We start from the raw sequence: 11,010 nt of genomic DNA, 5'->3' as shown, positions 1-11,010 counted from the left end.
AGCTAACACATTGAACATGAAAACATGCACAGACACATAAAACATGCAATGAAGGGAGCGGGAGACAGGAGGGGAAGAGAGGGAAGCACACAAGCACAACTACAATAGAGAACAGGGACGTTGGTAGATCTGTGGAAGGGGGGGGGGGGTGGAAGACAAGAGATGGTGGTGAACAGCTGTTTTAAAGACCTGGAGGGAGGAGAGGGATTGAAGAGAGTGTGGGAGTTTGTTCCAGAAGTGGGAGAAAAGAGGAATGGAGGAGTGAAGGTGAATGGAGAGTCTTGATTTTGGCAGTTTAACCATAAGAGGGTTGCTGGCAGATCTTGTGCGACCTGTAGGAACATTTGGGGGACAGAGCACAGACAGAGCTGGGGGAGCAAGGCGGGAGAGGAGTCGGTAGAAGACAGAAAGCCCACCAACCTGCCTGTGGTGAGAGGGAGAAAGGCCCTTAGAATCAGCTTAATCGCAGGAGATTCCAATGATTCTGAAAGGTTTGGTTTCAACAGCGTGAAGACGAGCGAGGTGTGAGGCAGGAGCACCAGCCCAGAGGGGAGAGCAGTATTCCATTGAGCCGCATATGAAAGCCTTGTATGTGGTGAGGAGCTCAGGTGTGCCAAGGAAGGACTTCGCACGACGGAGGATGCCCAGTCGGCGACTGGCTTTGGAGGCCAGCTTGGAAATGTGGTTTTCCCAGGAAAGATCATGGCAGATAGTGAGACCCAAAAGCTTGAGTGACAGAAGTTCTTCAAGAGGATTGTTGAGAAAGTAGATGGGAGGGTTGTCCAGTCGGTCTTTTCTGAGAGACAAAGTGAGAGTGTGAGATTTGTCAGGATTGAAAGACATGTTCCACTTGTTTGACCAGTCTGTGATTTTGTCCAGGTCTGCAGAGAGTGAGGAGGCTGCAGACTGCCGATCTGAGGGTTGGGATATGGAGCGGTAGAGAGTGGAGTCATCAATAAAGAGATAGAGAGGATTTTCCAGAGAGTCGGAGAGATCATTGATGAAGACCAGAAAAAGCACAGGGCCCAAAGCACTGCCTTGAGAGACACCAGCCTGAACATAAAGGGGAGAAGACAGAATTCAATTCAGCACCACACGTTGACTACGACCAGAGAGGAAGACCGCAAGGCATGCGTGGAGGTTTCCATGGATACCATAGGAGGAGTTTGGTGAGCAGAGCGGGGTGCCAGACCGTATCGACGGCACGAAATATGTCAAGGGAGACAGCTCTGATTTCCTGTTTGGCATTGAGGACCTCCATCCATTGTTGAGACAGCAGAAGCAGCATGTCCAGAGTAGACTGACCTGGTCTCGTTTGCAATTTGACTTTTCATTTTACAAGGGCAGCATTTGAGGTTACCATTTTGTGTTTTCGACGTTACACCCTCATCGTGTTTTGGCATGTCCATTTGCTCGCTTGTTGCCCTATTCTATACATAAGGGGAACGTTCTTCAACAGGATCATTTTTATCTGTAAATGAAAAGATTCCCATTGCAGTGCAAATCACAGCAAAATCATCCTATGGAGGAAAATGCCAAGGAATGTTGGAGATATGGTATGTATAATATGGAGCGCTCCGATATCTCATGTGAGTACACAGTTAGCTGTCGTCGGGCTTGAGTGAATGAAACCAGGTGTGACATCGTCATGGTGATCAAAGTAGGTTCGTATGGAAGGTTCTTGGACTTTAGGGAGTCAACACCGAGGAGCGACGCTCCTCACTGCGTAATCCAGGCCCCTAATGACCCGAAGGTTTGAGGTGGGTAGGAAAGACAAGAGATCGATATGGGGCACATGAGGTCGATCACGTATAGCTGTTTCACCTCTCGGATAGCAGACAGCATCATGGTAAGTAAGGACGTGAGTTTTTCTTTCTGTCATCACGTCTTATAATTGTCCTGCTATATATATGTATATACTAGTGGGGTATGCTTACACATTGTAAGCAATAACAAACCGTGCTTTGTATGTAGCTACATAATAAATAGAAACTTTATGATTATAGGCAAGCATCACCGACCTGCTGTTAGATACCAATTTCTTTTTTTACCTCTGCCACCAAAGGTGGATGGAGGTTATGTTTTCACCCCTGTCTGTCTGTTTGGCCGTTTGTTTGTGAACAAGATATCTCAAAAAGTTGTGGACGGATTCGGACGAAACTTGGTGGACCGGTTGTGTGTGTGTGACAAGGAAGAATCGATTCGATTTTGGGTGAATATCTGAATGTGGATTCGGATATGAGAATTATTTAATTTTTCAAGTGAATATTCACCATTGAGTGATTGGGCTAAAACCAACATATAGCAGGATATCTCAAAAAGTTATGGACGTATTTGGACCAAACTTGGTTGACCGGTTGTGTGTGTGACAAGCAAGAATCAATTCAATTTTGGTGAAGATCCGGGTCTGGATCCAGCTGGTTCAATTAATTGATTCTTCACCATTGGGAGATAGGGCCAAAAACTATACAAAGCAGGATATCTCAAAAAGTTGTGGACGGATGATTTTGATGAAATGTGAATTTGTATTGTGATTTTTCTGGTCTACTCGAGGATACAAAACGTAAACTGGCAGAGGTATGCTCTCCACTGAGTTCCGTTCTAGTTTAACGGATGCGTTTACAGTTTTTTACATTGATTTTAATTGTTTGTATTTCACAGTTTACAGTTATAGAAATTACATTATTCAAATGCTAGATATCGATTGATGTTGTTTTCTCTTTATGGATGCATTCATGGTTTTTTACGTAAATTTTCATTTACGGATGCTTCCTGATGGTTCTGTGATTTTTTTTTGTTGAGTAATATCGGCTTCGATGTTTGTCGGCCAAATTTCAGCTTTCTATGTCACCCGGAATGTACTGAACATCAATATCAGTCAGTCAGTGAATGAGTGGTTATAATGAGCTTTATATACTGCATTGTGTGTGTGTGTATGTATGTGTATGTATATATATATATATATATATATATATATATATATATATATATATATATATATATATATATATATATATATATATATATATATATATATATATATATATATATATATATATAGATATATATATATATAGATATATAGATATATAAATATATAGATATATAGATATATATATAGATATATATATATATATATATATATATATATATATATATATATATATATATATATATATATATATATATAGATAGATATATATATATATATATATATATATATATATATATATATATATATATATATACAGGGTGAGTCAAAATTAGCGCCCGATTTCTGTTTTTTCGGCTGTCAGATTCTTTCTCGAATGTCATGTTGTTAATAATATTGTCTTGCAGATTATTAATTTTCTTAATTTATTTTTTTGTTTGTTTGTTTTGCAGATTATTGCTGAGAGTTTGGAAAGTTACTGAGGTTGCACCAAATTGAACCATGAATTACCTTTCAATGAATCAACGCATTGCGGCCGTGAAACATTACTACAAATGTAATGAACAACCAACGATGGCGGCACGCCGTTTGGCACAGGAATTCGATATTAACCCACCGCAGGGAAGAAACATACGATTGATTGTCGAGAAATTTGAAGCAACAGGGTCAGTAGCCACTGCAAAGAAGTCCGGTCGTCCGAAAACGGCAACGAATGTAGCTCAGGGTTTCCCCCATAATAATTTTCCGTAATAATTTCCCCCCGAATAAATGGTTAGATAAACATGTCATTCATTTATTTCTACCTTCTTGTACACTGTAATACAAATGGCAAACAAACAATCAAATGACAGAAATATATATATATATATACATATAAACAGAAATCGGGCGCTACTTTTGACTCACCCTGTATATATATGTATATACACACACGACCTGTAATATTGTTTTATGTTGGTTGTTTGTGGATACGAAGTCGAAGCTCGTATAAGAGTTAACACAGAACATATAATAAAGGAAGTGGGGAACAAGAGTGGGAGAGAGGAGGCAGCACACCAACAGTATGTGGATATGGCACAGGCATGATGGGCCAAGTGAGCCCCTCACAATTCCACGTTTAGTCATCCCTCTGTGTTCCTGGGTACATCTCATGTTTCTGAAAATTCCACAAGCAATAAATTCTCACATACGTTATACTCTTATCTTCACAAACGATGTACTTTTGATCATTTATGTATCTCAAAAAATGAACGTATCTCACCTTGTGCCTGAATTTTCCTTCCACAGTACGGTTTTATTAACTCCTGCCTCAAATCCCTCGTTATTGAAAACTTTGGAGAAGATACCTGGGAGAAGTTGAGGTCAGTAGTCTATGGAGATTATACGAATTGTACGTTAAAGTTTGGAAACATAAAGTTGCGGGTTTAGGTCCGGTGGAAAAAAATAACATCCATCTTACTATAATTCACCAAATGTCCGTCCATCTGTCTGTCTGTCTGTCTGTCTCTTCGAAGGTACCGTAAAAACTGCTGAACCGATCTCAACGATATTTTGGGTGGGTAATCCTGGGATCTCCAGGAGTAAAATAGGCTATTTAGGTTTCCCAATTTCAGCTTTGGTCTCCAGCATTCTCAGGTTTGGACTCCCACATAACATTCGCGTTCGCATAACGTTCATTGTGACGATGTTGTGACGATGTTATTATTGTGACGACGTTGTTTTCCCGTCACGCTGCGGTGTTGTGCTGCGGTGTCATGCTGCGCCGTGGTGTCGCGCTGCGGTGTCATATTCCCACCTTGTTTGGTTGTTTTTTGGGGATTCCATCCCACCGTGTTTTTAAAATAAATTCTAACTTGTATATGAGACCAGGATGAGTAGAACATCCCCTACCTGAAGATCATTAGTGACCCAACTTGGTTTTCCCCTTATTTCCAGAAGCTTGGAATCTAAATCCATTCTACCGCTGCTTTGAGCTGTATTTGAACAGACAATCTCAGGAATACCTAGTTCCCAGGTTCACCACTCTACCTCCTTCTCCAATATACTGGTGGCTGTTGTTGCAGGCAGGCGGCAGGAGTTGATGAGAGCTTCCTGAATTACAAAGTCTATGATGACTCTGTGACGATCTCTCTCGTGGAACGAGCGTGCGAAATGTTGAGTGAGTGTTACTGCAAAGCTTTTATTGATGCTGTTGTCACTTTTTTTTTTTTTTTTTTTTTTTTTTTTTGTATACAAGATCGAGGCTCGTGAAAGAGCGAACATTAATCACACAGAAAGACAAACCGACACATAAAACATATAACATCGGGAGCGGTAGACAAGATGGGGAGAGAGGGGGAAGGACACAAACACAACATTTGAGAGCAGGGACCGAGAGACATGGAGACATCGAGAGATCTGAGAGAGGGCGAGGGCTTTGGGGGGGGGGGGCATGGGAAGGGGGCGGTGGGAGAGGTATAAAACATATGGACACTGCCAGGACTTCCAGGAAAGAAGTTGGAATTTCAAACAAGGTGGATCTGGGGTGAATTAGCGGGGGTAGAAAAGTTCAAGGTTTTGGATGGGGGAAGATAAGAGATGGTGGTGAACAGCTGTTTTAAAGACCTGGAGGGAGGAGTGGGATTGAAGGGAGTGAGGGAGTTTGTTCCAGAGGCGGGAGAAAAGAGGAATGAAAGAGTGAAGGTGAGCAGAGAGCCGAGATTTCGGCAGTTTAACCATCAGAGGGTTGCTGGCAGATCTTGTGCGACCTGTAGGAATATTTGGGGGACAGAGCACAGAGAGAGCTGGGGGTGCAAGGCCGGAGAGGAGTCGGTAGAAGACAGAAAGACCACCTACCTGCCTGCGGTGAGTGAGTGAAAGGCCCTCAGAGATAGCTTCATCGCGGGAGATTCCAATAATTCTGAAAGCTTTGGTTTCAACAGCGTGAAGCCGAGCTAGGTGTGAGGCAGGAGCACCGGCCCATAGGGGAGAACAGTATTCCATTGAGCTGCGGATGAAAGCCTTGTATGTGGTGAGGAGCTCAGGTGTGCCGAGGAAGGACTTCGCACGACGGAGGATGCCCAGTCGGCGACTGGCTTTGGAGGCCAGCTTGGAAATGTGGTTTTCCCAAGAAAGATCATGGCAGATAGTGAGACCCAAAATCTTGAGCGACAGAACTTCTTGGAGAGGATTGTTGAGAAAGTAGATGGGAGGGTTGTCCAGTCGATCTTTTCGGAGAGACATAGTAAGAGTGTGAGATTTGTCAGGATTGAAAGACATCCTTATAGTTCATGCTTGCAAATTTTTGTACTCATCTACGGGGGTACTGCTTCAATAATGCAGTGACAAAGATGCAACGAGCAGCCAAATACAAACAACTAGATGGTATTCATCGAATACTTACACTGCGCAGTCAACTTGGTGCGAGCCAACTTTTCTGTTATTGAACGTTTGTTTTTCTTTGATCCAATAAGGCTGCCAGACCACGTGAGCGATGACATCATAAATTTACATTCTCTACTATAATTGTTGCATAGATCACGCTCAATAAATTTCAAACTGATCAGACAAAGCGTTGTCCCTGTTGAATTATGACGTCATAAATACGGCACCAATAAGGTCATCGTTAACAACACCTATTCCCCATGCGGAGTTCTTTACAATGAGCAATGTTTCATTTTTTTCCATGGAGTGGTTTTGGAGATATAGAGGTGCAACGTTTTTCAGTTTTTCCGAGATGGCGCCTGTACCACATGACCTCTGACGTCATTATTATCATTAAAATATTTTCCAGGAGGAGGCGCTCCTATCGCGAAAATTTAGTGTCCATCAGACCGACAGTTGCTGAGAATTTCTTTTTTATAATGATCGGATAGGTGTTGTACCTGTCGAATTTTAACGTCAAAACGAAGGCACCAATGACATCATAATTAACATATCTTATGCCCAATTGGGAGTACTTGACAATGAGCCATGTTTCAATTTGTTCCATTGAGCGGTTTCGGAGATATAGATGTGCAACAGGGACATCGGGAGATCTGTGGGAGGGAGGGGGCTTGGGTGGAGGAGGCATGGGAAGGGGGGGGGGGGTGGGAAAGGTATAAAACACATGGGCACAGGTAGGACTTCCAGGAAAGATGTCGGTATTTCAAAAAAGTGGATCTGAGGTGAATTAATGGGGGTAGAAAAGATCAAGGTTTTGGATGCGGGAATAAAAAAGATGGTGGCGAGCAGCTGTTTTAAAGACCTGGAGGGAGGAGTGGGATTGATGATAGTGAGGGCGTTTGTACCAGAGGCGGGAATAAAAAGGAATGAAAGAGTGAAGGTGAGCAGAGAGTCTTGATTTTGGAAATTTCACCAGAAGAGGGTTGCTGGCAGATCTTGTGCGACCTGCAGGAATATTTGGTGGACAGAGCACAGATAGGGCTGGAAGGAGCTAGGCCAGATATTAGATGGCAGAAGACAGAAAGACCACCTACCTGCCTGTGGTGAGTATTAGCTCTTTCACGAGCCTCGATTCAGTATACAAAAAAAAAAGAAAAAAAAAAGTGAAAGGCCCTCACAATCAGCTTCATCGCGGGAGATTCCAATGATGTTGAAAGCTTTCGTTTCAACAGCGTGAAGCCGAGCGAGGTGTGAGGCAAGAGCACCAGCGAAGAAGGGAGAGCAGTATTCCATTGAGCTGCGGATGAAAGCCTTGTATGTGGTGAGGAGCTCAGGTTTGCCAAGGAAGGACTTCGCACGACGGAGAATGCCCAGTCGGCGACTGGCTTTGGAGGCCAGCTTGGAAATGTGGTTTTCCCAAGAAAAATCATGGCAGATAGTGAGACCTAAATGCTTGAGTGACAGAACTTCTTGGGGAGGATTGTTGAGAAAGTAGTTGGGAGGATTGGCCAGTCGGTCTTTTCGGAGAGACATAGTAAGAGTGTGAGATTTGTCAGGATTGAAAGACATGTTCCACTTGTTTGACCAGGCTGTGATTTTGTCCAGATCTGCAGAGAGTGAGGAGGCTGAAGACTGCCAATCTGAGGGATGAGGAATGGAGTGGCAGAGAGTGGAGTAATCAGCAAAGAGATAGAGAGGATTTTCCAGAGAGTCGGAGAGATCATTGATGAAGACCAGAAAAAGCACAGGGCCCAGAACACCTCCTTGGGGAACTCCAGCCTAAACAGGAAGGGGAGATGAGAGAAATCCATTCAGGGCCACACGTTGCCTACACCTAGAGAGGAGGTCCACAAGCCATGTGTGGAAATTTCTATGGATACCACAGGAGGAGAGTTTGGTGAGCAGAGCAGGGTGCCAGACCATATCGAAGGCACGTGATATGTCAAGGGAGACAGCTCTGATTTCCTGTTTGGCATTGAGGACCTCCATCCCTTGTTGAGACAGCAGAAACAGCATGTCCAGAGTACATTGACCTGGTCTGAAACCAAATTGATGATCAGAGATCAAGCCATTGGAGAAGAGGAAGGATTTGATATCCGAAGCAATGATGGATTCTATGACTTTGCTGATAATTGGGAGCAGGCTGGTTGGTCTGTAGTTGCAAGGATCTGTTTTTGCACCTTTTTGTGTAAAGTGGTAATGTTTGCTAATTTCCAAAATGATGGCAGATGACCTTGAGCTAAAGAGAGGGTGAAGAGTATAGAGAGAGGGTGTGAAAGAGCGGCAGAGCAGGATTTTAGGACCCAGATGCCGTCAAGGCCCAGTTGCAGAATCAGAGTTGAGGTTTGACAGAAACTTTTCCACCTTGTCAGGAGAGAAGGACACAGAGTCCAAGAGCAGCTGGGTTCAACTGGGAAAGGTAGGTACAGAGAGAGATGGGTTTGAGACACAATATTTTGAGGCAAACACAGAGTTGAGGCATTCGGCTTTGTCACGTGCGGAGTCAACTGTGTAGCCATTGGAGGTAAGGGAGGGGATGGAGGGGGCACGAACACCAGAAACAGATTTGACCAGACACCACCAGGATTTGGAGGAAAAAGGCAGGTTTGAGAGTTCAGTCTTGAGGGTGGAGAGATATTGTTTCCTGGCTCTCCTGAGTGTAGACACACACTTGTTCCGAGCTTGGTGGAAGGAACTGAGATTGCCTTCAGTTGGATTTGCCTTCCAAGTGGCAAAGGCAAGTTGTTTCAGGGCAACTGCCTCACCACAAGATTCAGTGTACCATGGATGGGAGGAAGGGTAAGACAACTGAAGACGAGATGGGATAAATCTGTGCATGAGAGAGAGCAGTTTGCTTTGGAAGAATTCCCAGGAAGAATTTATGTCAGAGGCAGCAGAGATGGGAGACCAGTCCAGATGATTGATGGCTGCGTGAAGACCATGCCAGTCAGCCTGAGTGAAATGCCAGACTCTTCGACGCTAAGGAGGCTCTCTGAGAATGGCCAGAGAGATCTCCACTTCAACAAGCAAATGATCAGAAGAACCAATTGGAGCAGAAGAAGAGCAGCAGACATTTGCAGGGAAGTTAGTCATAACCAAGTCTAGAAGAGAAGATGCTCCATTGACTGAGATCCAGGTCAGGAAATTGACAGATTGTGTCAGTCCCAATGAGTCGCAGAAGTCCTTTGCTGAGGTGCCATGGCTGGTGATCGAGGTACCCACACCCAGCCAGATGGCATGATGACAGTTGAAGTCACCACATATGAGGAAGAGAGAGTTGGGATGAGTGGATAGAAGTTGGTCCATGTTGTCAGACTGCGAAATGTAAATGGAGTCATCACTGTTTAGAGGACGGTACAAAACACATGTGAACAAAAGGTGGGAGCGGAGAGGAAGCCGTAGCCAGAGGTACCCCTGGGGGTGGGGTGGAGGGAGGGCAGTGCAAGGAGAGTGAGGAAAAGAGTTTTTGATAAAGATAGCCACCCCACCTCCAGGACGAGGCTCAGGTCTATCATATCGGAGGAGGGAGTAACCAGGAAGAGATATTAAGGCATCAAAGACATTTTGAAGGAGGAAAGTTTCTGTTCAGCAGATAATGTCTGGTTTGTCAGAAGCAACCTGTATGGAGAGATCAATCAGGTTTGAGTGAAGGCCCCGGATGTTTGAGATCCATACCTTATCCTTTGTCAAACGTTTTAAAAACAAACAAACAAAAAATTACTTTATTAATTATTTCTCTCCTCAGTGACATGTGCTTGTTCTCTCGCTCCCTCATCTCGCATTGTGCCCCGCCCCCTTGTCTCACCTTTTGCCCCGCCCCCTTTATCTCCTATTTTTTTTCCAGCCTTTCAACTCTAGTTTCCTCTATACTCACTCAACCCTTTCTCCTTCTTTCTCAGATCCACACCCTCATTTCAGGGACTTTTCCCAGATTGTTCTTCACGGTTCTGTTTAAATATGTTTAAACTTTCCCCTGCAGTGTTTAATTTGGTGGTTTATTATAACACGCTGTTTTTCTTCCTATATAAAAGGCTTTTTAAAATTTCCTCTTCAATTCATTCCACTTCAAAAAATTTTTAAATCTATTACAGTTCCTCCTCTCTACATTCTCTAAACTCACCTTCATTACACCCCTCCTCTATCGTTTTTAAACAGATCTCTGACTTGAAAATCACAATAAACCCAGTTTGTCATAAATGTTCGTTTTTCATTAATCATCCACTTTCTAAACTCCCCCCTGCCCCTTCCTTTCAAATCCCCCACCCCCCCCCCCTACCATCTTTCTCAAATTCTCCCCCTTTCCCTCCCCCCTCAAAGCTGCCTCCTCCTCACTTAGTCTCCATTCTATCTCATACCTCCACCCCCTCCAACCTTCTACTTTGCTCTGCCCCCCCCCCCCCTCAAACAACACCTCACTGTGCCTCATCCCATCACCATCAAACCTTTCGTCCTCCTCATCCTTCCCTTTCTCCTAACTCTTTTGCAATCTCTGACACACTATCAACAGCTCTCCCTACCTCCCCCACTCACCCTTCATCTTACCCTACCCCCCCCCTGTCCTGCACCTGATGCTCCGCCTCCCTCTTCCTTAACTCTGTCTAACCCTGACTCATTTATTCCTCCTTTTCTCACCTGTTCCACACTCTTAATTCCTGTTCCACCTTAATTCCACACTCTCTTTAATCTCTTTCTTCCCCCTCCAGGTATTCAAGCAG

At 44.0% G+C, this 11,010-nt stretch overlaps 1 protein-coding gene across 1 annotated transcript in view; it reads left to right on the top strand.

Moving 5' to 3' along the window:
- Positions 1-4,017: 4,017 nt before the first annotated feature.
- Positions 4,018-11,010, top strand: part of LOC137428282 (guanylate cyclase soluble subunit beta-2-like) — a 47,023-nt gene continuing 40,030 nt past the window's right edge. Inside the window, exons 1-3 of the mRNA XM_078777448.1 lie at positions 4,018-4,026; positions 4,220-4,293; positions 4,996-5,090. Coding sequence (XP_078633574.1) covers positions 4,018-4,026; positions 4,220-4,293; positions 4,996-5,090 — 178 coding nt within the window. The remainder of the gene's footprint in view (positions 4,027-4,219; positions 4,294-4,995; positions 5,091-11,010) is intronic.

Source organism: Myxine glutinosa, chromosome 5 (assembly GCF_964187855.1).
Source record: "Myxine glutinosa chromosome 5, kmMyxGlut1.1, whole genome shotgun sequence".
NCBI lineage: Eukaryota > Metazoa > Chordata > Myxini > Myxiniformes > Myxinidae > Myxine > Myxine glutinosa.
The sequence above is the reverse complement of the archived record's forward strand: the minus strand, read 5'-3'. Positions and strand labels throughout refer to the sequence as shown.